This window comes from Schistocerca gregaria, chromosome 4, assembly GCF_023897955.1.
Source record: "Schistocerca gregaria isolate iqSchGreg1 chromosome 4, iqSchGreg1.2, whole genome shotgun sequence".
NCBI lineage: Eukaryota > Metazoa > Arthropoda > Insecta > Orthoptera > Acrididae > Schistocerca > Schistocerca gregaria.
The window spans coordinates 90,051,841-90,072,010 of NC_064923.1; the positions used below are offsets into that span (position 1 = coordinate 90,051,841).

At 41.1% G+C, this 20,170-nt stretch overlaps 1 protein-coding gene and 1 non-coding gene across 16 annotated transcripts in view; one reads left to right on the forward strand and one right to left on the reverse strand.

Annotated features, from left to right (window-relative positions):
- LOC126266656 (adipokinetic hormone/corazonin-related peptide receptor variant I-like) overlaps window positions 1-20,170 on the forward strand; it is a 1,027,110-nt gene that overhangs the window by 967,495 nt on the left and 39,445 nt on the right. For 3 of the 15 annotated variants that reach the window (XM_049971066.1, XM_049971067.1, XM_049971068.1), the window contains exon 8: window positions 14,585-14,655. The exons of the other annotated variants lie outside the window; for them this stretch is intronic. In XM_049971066.1, the coding sequence (XP_049827023.1) occupies window positions 14,585-14,610 (26 nt within the window). In that variant the 3' untranslated portion in view covers window positions 14,611-14,655. The remainder of the gene's footprint in view (window positions 1-14,584; window positions 14,656-20,170) is intronic. 15 annotated transcript variants of the gene reach the window in all.
- Trnas-cga (transfer RNA serine (anticodon CGA)) lies at window positions 17,100-17,174 on the reverse strand. Its single transcript has one exon. It is a non-coding gene; the product is annotated as a tRNA-Ser (tRNA).

Below are 20,170 nucleotides of genomic sequence, written 5' to 3' on the forward strand. Positions count from 1 at the left end.
AACTCTTGTAATTACGAGCAGCACAAGTCCTACAATGTTTGCAGGTGGCGCAGTTGCCATAGACTTCGCAGTAGAGCCATGTACAGATTCCTCTTGAATTACATTAAAAACAAGCCTATGTACTGATGCCAAAATGTATTTCTGGATCACAACGTTCAATATTAAAGTTTCGTAAATATGCAACATTTATTTTGACCACTGCAGTACGTTGCCATTTAATATTTACTATTTGTTTAATATTTGCTACTTTAAACCTCCAGTGCTGATTTGTTACAGTGAATTAAAAAAGAAATGCCCCGCTTGTACCGGAGCAAATTTTACACTGTTTGTTAGGAATATTGAGATTCATACACTCATGCATCAATACATTGAATTGTAGAGGATTTCCGGTTAATAGTGAGAGAGAAATTCACAGCTGCATTACTGGAAGCGAAACTAATTTCCACATTTATCTGTCTAGGATTCAGAACAGAGTGCTGTATTCCAATACAAGAGTGTACAGCAGGTTGCCAGTAGACTTCAGACAACCCACTGGAAATCCAAGTATATTCAAACGAATGTAAAACATAACCTTATTCTTACAATTTATCGGAATATTTTTACTTACTGTGCAAATTCTCCTTATTATTATATGGGTGATGTGATGCACGAGTTTTAGTGTTTTTAGCAGCTAAAACTGACCCATCAGCGTTCATCCTTGGTACGATGCTGTAGAAAGTGTCAGGAAACCAACTAAGTGCAAAATCTGTGCATGCCAGCCTTTCGCCATGATCAACATTTTTCCTTCTCTTTGGCATACTTCAGTAAAAATGAGCAAAGATTTGTATTCTCTTCATCAGTGCGTCATTTTTCTGTGAGCTCGTCAGCACATTTGTGCATCATTATTTTTCTTCAACGCTTGGCTTCACTATTGCCCACAGAGTTTCTATTAATTCATGTCTGGACTCCTCCCACACAGTGACAAAATTTTTGTACCATCTTTCGGCTGAGACTTGTGTGATACTTTTGGCTTTATGACTTGGTTCTCCATCATGAATGAGAAGTCATCAGGAAATCAGCCCTTCAGCTGAAGTAGGAGACTTTTAAACGGAATTTGGAAATTTGTGGTAAGGTCTTATGAGACCAAACTGCTGCGGTCATCGTCCCTAAGCCTACACACTACTTAACGTAACTTAAACTAACTTACGCTGTGGACAACTCACATACCCATGCTCGCGGGTGGACTCGAACCTTCGACGGGGGAGCTGCACGGACCGTAACAAGGCGCTCCAGACCGCGCGGCTACCCCACACGGCTAAACGGATTTTTTTTCGCATTGTTGTTAAGTGAACATCAGCAATATAAAGATTACCTCTACCATGCACTGAAGTTCTGTCCCACAGCATAGCTGATATTCAGTGCGTCATGGCTCGAGTCACACACAACGAAGATAAATCTTCCATCTGTAGCCGTCCTCACATACTGCCTGCTTTATTCATATATTGAGGACACGGGCTCATCTGAAAAGCTGACCTATAACAATAAAAAATTGTTTAATAAAATAACATCATTATTTAATGTTTTACATGGTCAGCTGAATGGGTACTGCGTTTCAGTCATCTGTTTAGGGTTGTTATGTCAACAGGTAGTTGTCTTCCAGTTAGCGTTTCTCACTCTTGATCACGAGGTTTCGGGTTCGATTCCCGACCGGGCCGGAAGTTTTCTCAGCTCGGGAGTGGTTATTTGTATAGCCCTCATCATCATTCCGTCATCATCGTCGCACAACTGGCCGGATCAGCACCAAATAAAAAGCAAAAACAGACATAATGTCTGATAGGATAGCAGCAATCAGTGAATTTTACAATGTTACTTATAATCAGTCTTTATTGCAATCAAGACTGACTATAAGTAACATTGCCAAATAAAAAGGCCTGCACCAGCCAGTCGAACATTCCAGATGGGACTTGCGGCCCTCAATGCCACACGCAGATTTTTTATTTTTTTTTACTGTTGTGATAATGTAAACGTGTAATTTTTGTAACAAAAACTTTATTTTGTAGACTCTTCAGAAGCTGCAAAATAGATTCCTTTACCATACTTCAGCCATCCATCCCCAGAATGACTTTTAACATAATTAGCCCATCGGAGTATCTTCTTAGCCATTCCAACTGTGAAAAGGCAGTCGTCTGAAATTCATCTTGCTCTGACCGTCTGTGAGATTTAGAAGTCAATATAGTGGAGCCATGATTGACTTCTGAAATGCATTCGACACTGTTATGCACTATCATATACTGAAAAAAATGTGAGCTCATAAAACATCAGACCAGCTTTGTGACTGCATGAAGGGTTTCGTAGCAAATATAACTCAGTGTATTTTTCTTAACTTGGAGAAGTAATGAGATATGGAAGGAGTTTTGGGCATCCCCAGAGGAATACTGTAGTTGGTGTTACTTTACATAATGCACGTAAATGAGTCGGTAACTTAGTTCAGAAAGGACATAAGGCTGTTTACAGTTGATACTGTTGTGTACAGAGATGTTATAGTAGCAGTAATTTGAGGCAAAATGCAAGGCGACGACAGGCCTCAACATAAACAATTGTAATGTATTCTGCATGAAGAATGAGAGTATTGCTTCTCAGAGTAGGTCACTTGCCACGTTAAGATTAAGAGGGATAATATCAAAGATCCAAAGCACAGCAATACATTTCATCATAGGTTCATTAATTATGAGATTGTTGTAGAGATACCTATCAAACTTCACTGGCAGACACTATAGACAGAATTACAGGTCACGTGAAGCTGAATTACGAAAATGTATGTTGCAAAAAAGTCAAGTAACAAATTACTTCCACCAGCATTAAATTTGTGTAATGACCAATCACAATTTTAAAATTGATACTAAGGCTCTCCGATACTCATACTTCGAGTTCACCGTTTGCGAGTAGAGCAGGAAATGAGAGGAAATTGTGATGTATGAGGGACCATATGCCAATCTCTGCAATATTTTTTTCAGAGAATAAATTTAAATGCAAGTTTTGACATACTGCAAAACTATAACTCCTGAAGCAATTGGGAAATTTGCAGACAATTAGGTTTCGCGGCGCAGCTAAGGCCAAATATCAGCAGCCCTGTAGCAAACTGTTTGCTCTAGGTTGAACTCTATCTGTCCAACGAAAATTTACAAGCCGCAGCCTTCAAATAACACCACAGAAAGTCAGTATTAGCTTAATGCTTCCTAGGTTTTTAACGTACAAAATGGAGTTCAAATAATGTCTTTGTGTTATCACCAAAATTCTACACTTTGTTCCCAACAAATATGTGAACACAATAGACACAGTGTGTTTACTTTAGAACCTTTCGTTATGACTGAATGATGTACCTGTTCAGAGCAATGTACTCATTTTTAATGCAAACCAAATAATTACAGTGAGTAAATCAAACCGATCATGTAATTTTCAATTTTCTGATTTCCCTGATTATGTTTGAGTTTTAGAAACACATCAGAATTCAGCCACTGAGAACCATAAAGCCCAAAGCACAGGAACAAAGCTTTGAGAAAAATAGAGGTTCGTGAAAATCAGATTTGTAGATAAACTGCCAGTGTCTTATGTTCGACTTATTTTGTTACCAACTCTTAATATTTTATATCTCGCATAAAAAATCATATAGCCATTTTATATTGTGAAATTTTAATTAATATTTAGAGTTACTGTTATTAATCTTAACCCACAAAATTTTCATACACAGGCTAGTGGCAATAGTGTCTTTTGACCGTCGTGTAGTCTGTATTTAACATGAAACTACAATCAAAAAATAAGGAACAGATACTAAATGCGCCACTGACACAATTACGGCCTATCCCAATACTTCATGGTCTTCGATATCAGCATTTTCATGAAGTACATACTCTTTCTTGAGGTTCAGATAAAACTGTCTGTTAACCTTAGCGTTTCAAGGCTGATATATGCCGTCCACGGCATTTTGCAAGGCCTTTACAATTTGCAGTCTCCCTCGAGGAGAGCCGAAGAAAATGGTGGCCTCCTACGATTTCAATAAAGAATATGTCAGTTTGAACAACAGTTCATGGCAACCTGCTGAAAACTCCATATTTGCAAAATTTCTGAACTATACACTGTTACTACAATCTTCAACTTTTGATTTGATAATGATGTCAGTAGCACCCTTGAAGGTTCTGAAATTCTCAGCGGCTATTTTACAAACTGGAATACTGAAGCCATGAATCGTGACGCTAAGAGCTTCCAGCTTTTATGAATGTTCATACATAGAGTGTAGGGGTACAGCACTCAACAGATACTAGGAGCGATTGTACATCTACATCTACATCCTACGTCTACATCCATACTCCGCAAGCGGCCTGACGATGTGTGGCGGGAGGTACCTGAGTACCTCTATCGGTTCTCCCTTCTATTCCAGTCTCTTATTGTTCGTGGAAAGAAGGATTGTCGGTATGCTTCTGTGTGGGCTCTAATCTCTCTGATTTTACCCTCACGGTCTCTTCGCGAGATATACGTAGGAGGGAGCAGAATACTGGTTGACTCTTCGGTGAAGGTATGTTCTCTAAACTTTAACAAAAGCCCGTACCGAGCTACTGAGCGCCTCTCCTGCAGAGTCTTCCACTGGAGTTTATCTATCATCTCCGTAACGCTTTCGCGATTACTAAATGATCCTGTAACGAAGCGCGCTGTTCTCCGTTGGATCTTCTCTATCTCTTCTATCAAACCTATATGGTTCAGATCCCACACTGCTGAGCAGTATTCAAGCAGTGGGCGGACAAGCGTACTGTAACCTACTTCCTTTGTTTTCGGATTGCATTTCCTTAGGATTCTTCCAATGAATCTCAGTGTGGCATCTGCTTTACCGACGATCAACTTTAAATGATCATTCCATTTTAAATCACTCCTAATGTGTACTCCCAGATAATTTATGGAATTAACTGCTTCCAGTTTCTGACCTGCTATTTTGTAGCTACACGATAAGGATTCGATCTTTCTATGTATTCGCAGCACATTACACTTGTCTATATTGAGATTCAATTGCCACTCCCTGCACCATGCGTGAATTCGCTGCAGATCCTCCTGCATTTCAGTACAATTTTTTATTGTTACAACCTCTCGACGCACCACTGCATCATCTGCAAAAAGCCTCGGTGAACTTCCGATGTCATCCACCAGGTCATTTATGTATATTGTGAATAGCAACGGTCCTATGACACTCCTCTGCGGTACACCTGAAATCACTCTTACTTCGGAAGACTTCTCTCCACTGAGAATGACATGCTGCGTTCTGTTATCTAGGAACTCCTCGATCCAATCACATAATTGGTTTGATAGTCCATATGCTCTTACTTTTTTCATTAAAAGACTGTGGGGAACTGCATCGAACGCCTTGTGGAAGTCAAGAAACACGGCATCTACCTGTGAACCCGTGTCTACCCCTCTGAGTATCGTGGACGAATAGCGCGAGCTGGGTTTCACACGACCGTCTTTTTCGAAACCCATGCTGATTCCTACAGAGTAGATTTCTAGTCTCCACAAAAGACATTATACTCGAACATAATACGTGTTCCAAAATTCTACAACTGATCGACTTTAGAGATATAGGTCTATAGTTCTGCACATCTGTTCGACGTCCCTTCTTGAAAACGTGGATGACTGTGCCCTTTTTCAATCCTTTGGAACGCTTCGCTCTTCTAGAGACTTACGGTAGACCGCTGCAAGAATGGGGGCAAGTTCCTTCGCGTACTCTGTGTAAAATCGAACTGGTATCCCATCAGGACCAGCGGCCTGAAATCATCTTTTGAGCGACTTTAATTGTTTCTCTATCCCTCTGTCGTCTATTTCGATATCTACCATTTTGTCAACTGTGCGACAATCTAGAGAAGGAAGCACAGTGCAGTCTTCCTCTGTGAAACAGCTTTGGAAGAAGACATTTAGTATTTCGGCCTTTAGTCTGTCATCCTCTGTTTCAGTACCATTTTGGTCACAGAATGTCTGGACATTTTGTTTTGATCCACCTACCGCTTTGACATAGGACCAAAATTTCTTAGGATTTTCTGCCAAGTCAGTACATAGAACTTTACTTTCGAATTCAATGAACGCCTTTTGCATAGCCCTCCTCACACTACATTTCGCTTCGCGTAAATTTTGTTTGTCTGCAAGGCTTTGGCTATGTTTATGTTTGCTGTGAAGTTCCCTTTGCTTCCGCAACAGTTTTCTAACTCGGTTCTTGTACCACGGTGGCTCTTTTCCATCTCTTACGATCTTGCTTGGCACATACTCATGTAACGCATATTGTACGATGGTTTTGAACTTTGTCCACTGATCCTCAACACTATCTGTCCTTCAGACAAAACTTTTGTGTTGAACCGTCACGTACTCTGTATCCTGCTTTTTGTCACTTTTTATAAACAGAAAAATCTTCCTACCTTTCTTAATATTTCTATTTACGGCTGAAATCATCGATGCCGTAATAGCTTTATGATCGCTGATTCCCTGTTCTGCTTTAATTGTTTCAAATAGTTCCGGTCTGTTTGTCACCAGAAGGTCTAATATGTTATCGCCACGAGTCGGTTCTCTGTTTAACTGCTCAAAGTAGTTTTCAGATAAAGCACTTAAAAAAATTTCACTGGATTCTTTGTCCCTGCCACCCTTTATGAACGTTTGAGTCTTCCAGTCTATATCTGACAAGTTAAAATCTCCACCCAGAAGTATAACATGGTGGGGAAATCTACTCGAAATATTTTCCAAATTATCCTTCAGGTGCTCAGCCACAACAGCTGCTGAGCCAGGGGGCATACAGAGACATCCAAATGCCATGTCTGAGCCTGCTTTAACCGTGACCTTCACCCAAATCATTTCACATTTCGGATCTCCGTCAATTTCCTTCGATACTATTGCACTTCTTATCGCTATAAACACGCCTCCCCCTTCTCTGTACAGCCTGTCTCTGCGGTATACATTCCAATCTGAGTTTAGGATTTCATTACTGTTTACGTCTGGTTTCAGCCAACTTTCTGTCCCTAGTACTATATGAGCGTTGTGACCGTTTATTAATGAGAGCAGTTCTGAGACCTTTCTATAGACGATCCTGCAGTTTACTATTAGCACATTAATATTGTTATTCCCTGTTGCATTTTGCCTACTCCTACCTTGCCTCGTCTCAGGAGGCGTCTTGTCGGGCCTAGGGAAGGAATTCTCTAACCTAAAAAACCCCCATGTGCACTCCACACCTACTCCGCTACCCATGTAGCCGCTTCCGGCGTGTAGTGCACGCCTGACCTTTTCACGGGGACCCTACATTTCTCTACCCGATAGCGGAGGTCGGGAAATTTGCACCCCAGATCTCCACAGAATCGTCTGAGCCTCTGGTTTAAGCCTTCCACTCGGCTCCAAACCAGAGGACAGCGATCGGTTCTGGGAACGATACTACAAATAGTTAGCTCTGATTCCACCCCGCGAGCGAGGCTTTCCGCCTTCACCAATTCCGCCAACCGCCTGTACGAACTGAGGATGACCTCTGAACCCAGATGGCAGGAGTCATTGGTGCCGACACGAGCAACAATTTGCAGTCGGGTGCACCCAGTGCTCTCTATCGCCGCCGGTAGGGCCTCCTCCACAGCTCGGATGAGACCCCCCGGCAAGCAGACAGAGTGAACACTGGCCTTCTTCCCCGGCCTTTCCGCTATTTCCTAAGGGGCTCCATCACCCACCTAGCGTTGGAGCTCCCAATAACTAATAAACCCCCCGTGTGCCTGCTCGGACCTTGCTGAAGGAGCGGCAACATGTCCACTCACAGGCAGAGCGGGCGATGCCACACGGCCAGCCTCCACATTGACCCTCCGCCTCGTGCGCCGCGAACGCCGCTGAACCCGCCACTCCCCTTGGGGAGAGGGTGGTCCAACCGCGCCCGGCACCCGCGAAGATGTCTCGACAGCAGGGACAGTGGGTGAAGCATGTAACATCTGGGGTGTACCTTGCGACGCACCAGACTCGCCACTGCTGCTACACTCTGAGGCAGCAGCGTGAAGACGGCTGACCGCGGCCATCAACACGTTCAGCTGTTCGCGAACAGTGGCCAACTCCTCCTGCGTCCGTACACAGCAGTCACACATCCTATCCATCCTAAGGAATCAATTTACTGAAGAGAGTTAATAAACTTTTAACTAGACTGCTAATTCACTAAAGGCGGCTGATTATTGCCTAAACTGTGATTGCTAGCCACTTCTTGTAGAAAACAATGAAAATAGCACCACCTGTCTCTGGACTGTATTGAAAACAAACACTAGCACTACTGGCACTACAGCTGACTAAAGGGACTCTCTCTGACTGTATTCAAAACAAACACGAAATCTATGGAACACTATTAATAGCACTCGACAATTAAAGCTTCCTAAAAGCAAAAACACACGTAAGAAGAAGTGACAAGTAAGAAAAATACAGTTAATACATAAATTAAGGTAGCTCGCTGCACAGCAAACGTGAAGCAGACGGCGGTTAGGACGACATGCTACACTCTCAGAATTGACGACAGTATGGTTTCGGCCCTTATGGTTCTCAGCCCCTCAGTTGTATGAATTCTAAGATTATCTATACTATTGTAACAATAGAGAAATATTTTTGTAAGAAAGAAAATTCTATTCCTAACATACTGAAACAAGTACCCAGATACCTACACTATGAAACACACTTAGTGGCAGGGTGGGAAAAATAGTTTTTTCTTTCCAACGACTGTTTTCATGCAAGGATACAGGAGCAATTTAAATCGACAGGGTCCCTTGTTAATGCATTCCTAGAACCATTAGAAAAAACTTTACGGGGGCATACCCAGTAGTTGGGTAAAGTCAATTCTTGCACATTTTGTATGTGTTGGTTGCATACAATCAGGGTCAAGCATACCATCAGAGGTAAATCAGCCCTTAGGGGATCATAAATTAGTTAGCATTGCAATAGGTTAAGAGACGGTGGAGAGGGATAATTTACCCCAGAATGTATTCTTGCTGCTGAGTACCTACAACCCAAACAAAAAATATTCCAGGAGCATATTTATCCCACTACTATCACCATGGTGAGGTACATGGAGAAACGTCTTGTGTAGATGAATAAATTAATGGTTCTGTCACTAGATCTGTTTGTTATTATTGTCTCCAGTCCAAAGACTTGTTTGATGTAAGTCCCCTCACTAGTTCATACTGTGAAAGCCTCTTCATCTCTCCATAGCTACAAAATCTGTAGTCATTTGCATCAACTTATTAATACCAAGCCTTAGTCACTATCTACTATTTTTGTCCCCATAATTCCCTTGACTGCCATACTGATGAGTTCTTGACCCCTTCCTTTAGTAAAATTGTGCCACAGTTTTCTTTCTGCTGAAGTCGATCCAGTAGCTATTCATTAATTATTCTGATCTACTCTTGTAATATTCATCATTCTTCTGTAGCACCACATTCCAAAAGCTTCTTTTCTTGTCTGAACTTTCTGTCATCCACATTTCACATCCATAGAAGACTACACTCCATAAAAATTCCTTCCGAAAAGACTAACACTTAAATTTATATCTAATGAGAACAGATTTCTCTTTTTCACAAACTCTCTTGTTACTACAGCAAGGTTCCATTTTATATTCTCTCTATTTTGTCCATTGTCTGTTATTTTTCTGCACGAGTAACTACAGTCACCCCCTTTTTTTAATTTCCCATCTGTAATCCAGTTCCCATTTCAAGTATTTTTTTTTGTGGATATTCATTTTATAATTTGTTTTCAAGGTGCTATCTATTCTGTTCAACTGATTTTCCAAGTCATCTTCCACCTTTGACAGAAGTACAATGTTGTCAGCAAACCTAAAAGACCTTATTTCTTCTCCCTCAGTTTCAGTTACCTATCCAAATTTCTTCTACTTTTTCTTTTTTTCCACTTGCTCGATTTATAGACTGAAGTAAAAACGTTGCAAGAAATTGAGTAGAAGACGATTAGAATATGATGAACTAGGAATCAATTAAGGCAGAACAGTAATACATAGTTATAGCGAAAGTAGAAAAGAAGAATCCCTAGGTGACTCTGGAAATACTTAAGCTTGTGGGTGAAAGAACACCGCCGAAATTTGATTTTCAGCTTGCAGTCAGTGCACCTTGCCCCTACTATTAGTTGTAGGTAACTTGCTGCTCCCTTTATTCTTGCTACCGCCAGAACTTGAAACAGTGTATTCCAGTCCTCACTGTTAAAAACTTGCACTAAATTTACAACTGCCATAAATGCACTTTTGCTTTCCATCCTTCTTCTAAGATAAGTCGTGGGTCTGTGTTGTCTGATGTATTCGTTCATAAACAAACACGAGTAAAAGTCTGAAGATAGCCGCCACTATTCTGTTTGTTTAAGACATGCATAATGGTTACTGTTTTTTTTCTGTAAAATACCCATATTTAATCATGAGCTCTGATCCCAGATCCTCACAAAAATCAATAAGGTTTTACAGATGTTTAAAAAATGCAAATATTGTAATAATTCTATATCTGATGCGAAATGCTGAAAGAGTGTCAAAAACCAGAGCACTTTAAAATAAAAAAGTCGTAAAGAAAAGATTCTAAGCTGAAAATCTGTAAGAAGTTGCTAGCAAATGTAAAACACTTAATTTGTAGTATGCATGCATTTAAAGCCGATGAAAGGTATGTCATAGCTATTTTACACATGATAAGTTCGTATACACGGTGATTCTTATTAATGTTTAAGAAAACCCTGAAGCAACATGGATGTACCCAAAGAGTGAATGACAAATATTGGACATTTGACGTCACTAGATGACGTACCTCGCCTCACGTGCAGTGACTGAACTTGTTGATCCTACCCATGCTTCTAAGGGAAAGTGCTACACATCACAACACTAGGATACTCTGTTTTCAAACAACTCTTGGCCCAAAAAACTAAATCTCTACCCGAACAGGCCATGAAGGCCCACAGTCATCACTGTATGCGTATATGGAGAGGCATGTGGTCAGCACACCGATCTCCTGGGCGCATGTCAGTTTTCGTGACCAGAGCCACTGCTTCTCAATCAAGTAGCTCCTCAGTTTGCCTCATAAGTAATCATACATCCCGCTCGCCAACAGCACTCGGCAGACTGGATGGTCACCCATCCCACTGTTAGCCAGCCCAACAGCACTTAACTTCAGCGATCTGACGGGAACTAGTGCTACCACTGCGGCAACGGCATTGGCGTTGTAAACGTAGAAGCTGCAGAATTATTGTCATTGCTGTAATCAAGTACCCGATGTTCTAATTTTGTGTTCCTTTCCCTTTGTCCGTACTTTTTCTTTTGCAGAATTCATCTACAGAGGAACAAGTAGGTCATTTACTGCTAGCGATTCAATGCGGAATTTTATACTTATTCACTTGAGGAACAAAACGGCACGTCTTTGTTGTACTGTGCTTTACAATCAACCAGCTGTGACCGCGATCAAGTAATAAATCTTGCCTCACTATAAACACGTAATTGTCTAAAGCAATGCAAAAAATACTTCCTGGTAGATGCAAGACCCAATCCCAGCGAGCTAAAGTTGCGACAAAGGCCCGGAGCCATATCGACGTCAATACTTACTTGGCTTGGGATGGGTTGATTAGGTGTGACAGAACAATAGGCTCCACTATTGCAGGTATGGTGAGGTATGTCATCTGGTGATGTTATATGTTCAACAATTGTCATCAACTTTTGGGGTGTTTCCCGACAGTTTCGGCAGCATGTGTATTAAATTATGTGTCTCAACGTTATCTACGTCTATACAAGAGCTTTTAAGCGTATATAATAATCATCCGGTATGCGTGGTTACCGATTTATCAGCTGTTTTATTGGCATCAGTCAAAATAGACAATGATATGCGCATCATTCATTCAGATGGGCCAGCCTCCTTGCATATAGTATAAGTTTTTCTCTTAGCTGTTATGTATAAGAATAAACATAAAAAAATCAGAAACATATGTACCCAGTAAGTCAGTCAAAAATTGTATTAACATTCCCTCATTGTTAATATCACATATAATGGTTGCTTCTCACAACAGATGCGATTCACTAATGTGATGATAAACTCGTCTGACATTAATGAATTTTTTATAAAAACCTGTGGCAATCAGTGCAGATGTACATATGCATGCATATACAGCGTGTTTCTGAAGATACGGCATAGGTTTGAAGGAGTACCTGCACAGGGTGCTTCAGAACGACCTTCCAGGAATTTGTGGACAGGTTCCTAACACCAACACGAGACAAAAATGACCAGTAAACATGGGCTCTAAAATGCATAGCTTAAGAGCTATGAGCACTTATTCATCCTCAATACTGTGAAATGCATCTGTTCTATGGCAAGCTCTTTGCTTTTCATTTTTTACAAGGAGGTAGTATCGACCAAAACAAGAAAAAAATTCAGAAAAGAGGGTATAAAGTGCTTATCTTAGGAGCTAGGAGCACTTGTTCAGTAGAAGCGAAGACGAGCGAGTGCTCATAGCGCTTAAGACATGCATTTTAGAGTCCATGTTCTCTGGAAATTTTATCTAATATTCGACTTGTTTTAGTGTAAGGAACCTGTCTCCAAATTTTTAAAACCTCATTCTAAAACATCCAGTATGGAATTACCACTTACGAAGTGTTAATAGAAATACACATAGAAATCTTTACGTGTCACACATCAAAGAAACCTTAGAAGCTTATTAATTTAAAAATAGTATGTTAATTTTTTATAGTTTTAATTAAAGTTTAAGTCTTTCTAACTTTAATACAAAGTCTACCACATTTTTTGGTAGAGTGTATGGATCTTTGGCTTTGTGGTGATCTGTTGTGGGATGGTCATAACATTAGCATCCAGTTTGTCTCTGGCGTTTATTCATACCCGGCATTGTTCGCATCCAAGCAAATGAACGAAAATTAAATGAAGTTATACGAATCTGGCAATTGATTCTTTAGGGGATGTTAGACATCAGTATACAGTTGCTCTGGGTTGTGATACTCAGGAGCCCTGTGATGTTTATTTGATTTGAGCAATTTCAAAGCAGAACTATACTCTTATAACAATAATAATATAATAACATTAATTGAATTTGCTGTCAGTGCTTGGCAGAAAGTGATATTAATATTAAAAAGGAAAACACTTCCTAATGTTCTGCAAAATTATATTTATTCGGTCAAGAACAGGCTTTCGCCCTCTTATTTTATTTTCTTGTCAAAACTGCATGTCGCCAACACAGATAAACATGATGTATGACTTAAACAGATGTTATTCGAACACAAGATACAAAAATGACAAAGTTTTTACATAGGAAAATATTTCCATAAGTACGTTAACTAAAAATGGGAGCGTAAACAAAGTTCTTATGTGGACATACCTATAACAAATGATGAGAAATAAAAGTTTTTACAGTTATAATCTAGTATTTGTAACGAAAACTTAATTTAACAAGGGCGAAAACAGAAACTTAGTCTGATCATATAACACTAGGTTGACATTCTGTGTCGTGTGTTGGCTGATTTCCAGTGTTTCCAGTAGAGTAATGTTTCTACATCGTATGAATGATTTTGTGCTAAAAAGGTGATCAGCTAAGGTCAAAATTTTCTTCTTTAATCGTGAGTTTCTCTAATTTTCACGTAGCCTGACCGCCACAGCTCTGCGTGACTGAAAGTTAAATTTTCGCAACTACAGACCTACGTTTTATAATATCAATAACATATCAAAATTTATTATTCAGTAGTAAAGACAAAACAGACAGAGCAGTGGCAATTAGGTTATGTGAATATGAGAAAAGCTGGGGATTAAAGAGAAAAGTTTCGATCTTTGTGATCATCTTTTAGTAGAATACCATCAACACGATGTAAAATGTAAAATTCTACAGTCTGTCGAAAAAAATAATAAATAAGAGCAGAAAGGCGACCCTACTAGAAATATTGAAATTCAACAAACACATGACACAGAATGCCAGCCTAGTATAAATGATCCCATTTCAAATACTAGATTCTAACTGTAAAATCATTTTATTTCTCGTAATTTTTAATATATATCTCCACATAAAAACTTGGTTTATCCTCCCATGTTTTGTTAATGTACTTATTGTAATATTTTCCTATGTAAACAATTTGTCATTTTTGTATCTTCTGTTCAAACAATATCTGTGTAAGTCGCACATCCAGTTTATCTGTGTGGGCGACATGCAGTTGTCACCTGAAGATGGTTCGAGAAGCCGAAAGACAGTTCGTGACCAAATAAATATAATTTTGCAGAACATTTCCGTATTGAAATTAATAGTAATAATAATTGCTATTATTATAGGTGCAAATTTGCCAAGCATTCTGCAGACAAGTCAGCCTAAGAAACCAAAATAATTGATTACTGCCCACAATCACTAAAAAGCTGCTGCATAGCAACAGATGTTCACATAAACCTATATAATGAAAGTTATCTGCCTGCCCAACTGTTCATTCTGAAGCACCTTGTTTATGTGTACAGTAGTGAGTCGTAGAGATCTTTTGTGTGTGTTGACTCAGTGGATGATGTAAGTACAACTTTTGTGGAGTGCTCGCTCCTACCTGCGCGCTTTTCTTTGCCACTTGCAGAGGGCAGCAGCAGGCAGCGGAAGTAGCAAGCTGCAGCCGGCACGGTAGGCCTCCGGTGGACGGTGGACGGGGTAAGCTGAGCTCCGCCACCCTCATGTAGATAGACTACCGGTAGTGAGTGATCCCAGCCAGAGAAGTGCGACCCCCATGAGTTATTTGTTCTGGCAGTGGAAACTTGCCTTCGCACCTCCTCAGATCTAGTGGTAATTTGGCCCAGTGGACAGCCAGTCAGAAACTAAAACATAGATCAAGCATGAAAACAGGAAGGAGCTGTACCGAACCGTAAAAAAAGATGCAAAATCGAAACAATGAACGGTCCAAGCTCAAGACGTGCAAATAGGGTAAATTTGAGTAGCCACGGCGCCATTGTTATGTGATCACAGTGTTGTAGTGCATCTTCATATCTCCTTCATGCCTCATTTTTTTTCCACAAAATTATCAACTGCCCAGCTGGTCATTGACGTATCTGCTCACTGTATTCAAATTTGTGTCTGTGTCGTGGTGTAACGGCCGTTTGCAACAGTGAGGTGTAAGGAAGGGGCCTCCGGGAGGACGAACCTCCTATTTGTTCTACACAAGTACTGCATGTTACGATTCTTGCGTTCAGTGTTGGAAGTTTTGACTCTAGAATTCCTTGGTTGTAACATAGTTGAGACCCGCTTATTTGTCGTTTTTATTTCTGTGAGAGGTCTATGCGGTATACCACCTCCTCTTACTATTCATCACATTTACTTACGACGGTAATATATTCCTAGCACATGACTATATTCTATAACCAATGTATAGTATGACAATTACCAAGATCGCAGAAGGAGAACAGACACGTCAATGACCGATCGGACAGTTCGTAATTTGGTGAAAATGAAAATGGTCGCGAAAGAGATTTGAAGACGAATCCCTTACTTTGCAATGCAGCACCATGGCCATATAACCACGACGCCGTGATTGTCGCAATTCCCTCGATGTTGCACATCGACCGTTCACAGTACACTCTCCTCCTGTTTTCATGCTTGATCTCCGTTCAATTTTGGATGGGTTATCCGCTGGGCCATTTTACCACTTAATCTGAGATGGGATTCGATGGGGAGTTTCCCTTGTGAGAAGCTACTGAATTCAAGCTGAAAACAAAAGTAACAAATGCTTCAACGTTTTGTGCAATTAACGGTGGCAGTACATTGTCCAATAGAAGACCTGTATAAATAAACCTCCACCGCACCAAACAACGTATCTTCATACCACTCACGCTACATGCCCCTCTCTCTCTCTCTCTCTCTCTCTCTCTCTCTCTCTCTATCTATCTATCTATCTATCTATCTATCTATCTCTGTAAAGCGCACACACAAATGCTCGTGATTTCGGTCACATCGTTTCCATCAGTAGCTTCAGTTTCCCGCCAAATCTTTTTATCCATGGCTTCGCTTCCCACCGGATTTTTTTGTTTTGGCCTCTGTAAATTTGTGGGTGAAAACGCGCCGAAATACCTCGCGTTTCCTTCTGGGTTGAGTCCAGGCTACGATGAACATGTTGTGGTGGGAGGGAGATTTGTAGATCAGCTACGGTTTCGGTCGTTTCGTGAGCTGAGAAACACCCACGTTGCCGTTACGTTTTCTGCACACAACCCGGATGGCAGTGAAAAGAATTTCGGCAAGTTCCGCCCTCCGCCCCCCAGATTTTTTTTTTTTTTTTTTTTTTTTTTTTTTTTTTTTTTTTTCATTAGCCTACTGACTGGTTTGATGCGGCCCGCCACGAATTCCTTTCCTGTGCTAACCTCTTCATCTCAGAGTAGCACTTGCAACCTACGTCCTCAATTATTTGCTTGACGTATTCCAATCTCTGTCTTCCTCTACAGTTTTTGCCCTCTACAGCTCCCTCTAGTACCATGGAAGTCATTCCCTCATTTCTTAGCAGATATCCTATCATCCTGTCCCTTCTCCTTATCAGTGTTTTCCACATATTCCTTTCCTCTCCGATTCTCCGTAGAACCTCATCATTCCTTAACTTATCAGTCCACCTAATTTTCAACATTCGTCTATAGCACCACATCTCAAATGCTTCGATTCTCTTCCGGTATTCCCCAGAAGTTACAGAGGCCAAACTCGCAAATCCTCGGGAAATCGAAGCGATGCATGAAAGAGGTCACACCCCTGCGATTGCGTGTGTGTTGATTGAGGAGCGGACGGAAATTGGGAAGGGGGAGTAGGAGAAGTGAGAGGAAGGAGACAGCAGGATTATCACAAAATTTCCATTACCATAGTAAAAATTGTTCGTTAGTCATCTGTACACAGTAAATTTGAAGTACAGTATAACAATCAAAATAAGGTATTAAGCTACGGCACTATAGTTGTTATTACATTGCAAAATTTCTGATTGCAGTGAATGCCAAATATAGCAATCATCTTGCAGTAACTGACGGTTCAGGACGAGGAGATGCGAACAAAGAAAAACTGCAGAATGAGATTTTCACTCTGCAGCGGAGTGTGCTCTGATATGAAACTTCCTGGCAGATTAAAACTGTGTGCCCGACCGAGACTCGAACTCGGGACCTTTGCCTTTCGCGGGCAAGTGCTCTACCAACTGAGCTACCGAAGCACGACTCACGCCCGCTACTCACAGCTTTACTTCTGCCAGTACCTCGTCTCCTACCTTCCAAACTTTACAGAAGCTCTCCTGCGAAACATGCAGAACTAGCACTCCTGAAAGAAAGGATTTTGCGGAGATATGGCTTAGCCACAGCCTGGGGGATGTTTCCAGAATGAGCTGTGAGTACCGGACGTGAGTTGTGCTTCGGTAGCTCAGTTGGTAGAGCACTTGCCCGCGAAAGGCAAAGGTCCCGAGTTCGAGTCTCGGTCGGGCACACAGTTTTAATCTGCCAGGAAGTTTCATATCAGCGCACACTCCGCTGCAGAGTGAAAATCTCATTCTGGAAATATCCCCCAGGCTGTGGCTAAGCCATGTCTCCGCAATATCCTTTCTTTCAGGAGTGCTAGTTCTGCATGTTTCGCAGGAGAGCTTTTGTAAAGTTTGGAAGGTAGGAGACGAGGTACTGGCAGAAGTAAAGCTGTGAATACCGGGCGTGAGTCGTGCTTCGGTAGCTCAGTTGGTAGAGCACTTGCCCGCGAAAGGCAAAGGTCCCGAGTTCGAGTCTCGGTCGGGCACACAGTTTTAATCTGCCAGGAAGTTTCAAAGAAAAACTGAACTGACAGTGCATATCTCACGTGCCTACAGGAAAAGACTTGCTAAATAGAACATAATATTACTGCTATTTCAGACTAAATCTTTCGTTCTGTAGTGGTGTGCTCACTACACTGAAACTCCCCACCAGGTTATCACTGTAGGCTGGGCACTGGGAGTGTCCGAGCTTTAATGTTTATGAGGCCCTCACCTGCGTTTCTAGCATTTGTAGACTTAGATAAAGCTTTTAATAATGTTGATTGGAATACTCTTTCAAATTCTGAAGGTGGCAGTGGTAAAATACAGGGAGCGAAAGGCTATTTACAATTTGTACAGAAAGCAGATGGCAGTTATAAGGGTCGAGGGGTATGAAAGGGAAGCAGTCGTTGGGAAGAGTGAGACAGCGTTGTAGCCTTCCCCGCTGTTATCCAGTCTGTATATTGAGAAGCAGTAAAGGAAACAAAAGAAAAGTTCGGAGTAGGTATTAAAATCCATGGAGAAGAAATAAAAACTTTGAGGTTCGCCGATGACATTGTAATTCTGTCAGAGACAGCAAAGGACTTGGAAGAGCAGTGAACGGAATGGATAGTGTCTTGAAAGGAGGATATAAGATGAACACCAACAAAAGCAAAACGAGGATAATGGAATGTAGTCGAATTAAGTCGAGTGATGCTGAGGGAATTAGATTAGGAAATGAGACACTTAAAGTAGTAAAGAAGTTTTGCTATTTGGGGAGCAAAATAACTGATGATGGTCGAAGTAGAGAGGATATAAAATGTAGACTGGCAATGGCAAGGAAAGCGTTTCTGAAGAAGAAAAATTTGTTAACATCGAGTATAGATTTAAATGTCAGGAAGTCGTTTCTGAAAGTATATGTATGGAGTGTCGCCATTTATGGAAGTGAAACGTGGACGACAAATAGTTTAGACATTAAGAGAATAGAAGCTTTCGAAATGTGGTGCTACAGAAGAATGTTGAAGATTAGATGGGTAAATCACATAACTAATGAGGAGGTATTGAATAGATTTGGGGAGAAGAGGAGCTTGTGGAACAACTTGACTAGAAGAAGGGATCGATTGGTAGGACATGTTCTGAGACATCGAGGGATCACCAATTCAGTATTGGAGGGCAGCGTGGCGGGTAAAATCGAAGAGGGAGACCAAGAGATGAATACACTAAGCAGATTCAGAAGGATGTAGGCTGCAGTAGGTACTGGGAGATGAAGAAGCTTGCACAGGATAGAGTAGCATGGAGAGCTACCTCAAACCAGTCTCAGGACTGAAGACCACAACAACAACAACACCTACTACATGTGCAATCTGTGATAGTAATATATTCTTTTGTGCTTCCACAGCCCACTTAGGAGGAACAGACTACATTTTTTCGTATGCTATTACAGTCAGTTAGAATTTAAACATTCTTGAACAGCTTTAAAATCTTCATACACACTCGAAGTTTCCCAAGAAAAAGATTAAATATCAGATGTACGTGTATGCAGACTGGAACGGTCATGTAGTTTCACAGTCAAAGTCGCAAGTTCCATATCTAAGGAACACGTATGTTATTGAGTGACTGACAATGTCTGCAGTACGAGATTTTCCACGGTCTTCAAGTAATGCGCTGAGACGCATCTTATCAGATGCTCAGCTGTGTTTGTGTTGCACTTCTGTTCTCCTAATGTGTGCCTTCCGTTATAGTACCGCGTCGTTGTATTTAAACTGGTGGGGTTCTGAGTGCTGCAGTACGGTCTGTATGCATCGCAGAACGCTGAAATGCGGTAGGTATGTTCATTAATCGGCGCGCTCGTAGAGTATGCTCAACGAATGATAGTTCTACTTTGTATCACCAGGCAAAAATATGCCGTTGTATGCAGTCTGAATGTGATGAGCGGGCACAAAAAAGAGAGGAATGATCAAAAACATGATAACCGTTGTTGTGGGATGTTTGTTAGGATATAGTCACAAGTTATACCATGTATCCACTTTGATCTCCCGACTCAGCAAGGACTTGCATCCGTATTGTCGACATTTGCTGGCATTATACCGAGCGTAATCAGAGCAATATGCTGTCCTATGCTGTCTTTCATAAGAGAAAGAGTCCGGATAAACCCCTAATAGACAAGGTTTTTCAGATATCCTCACAACCAGAAGCTGCATGGATTTAGCTCGGGGAATCTCGAAAGCCACACATCTTGAAATTACCTAGAGATGATGCGCTCATTACTGAATATTTCTCAAAGCAAATCTTTCACCTGGAAAGCGACTTATGGGGTCGCTCCGTTTTGCATGAAAATGGTGGTGGCTGACACAGTTGCGTTCTTTCAAAAGTGGAATCACGTATTACACAAGGAGGTCCTTATGACGTGCAGCTCTCACTGTACGCCTAACAGGCCCGCAAGGCGTCATCTCCTCGAAG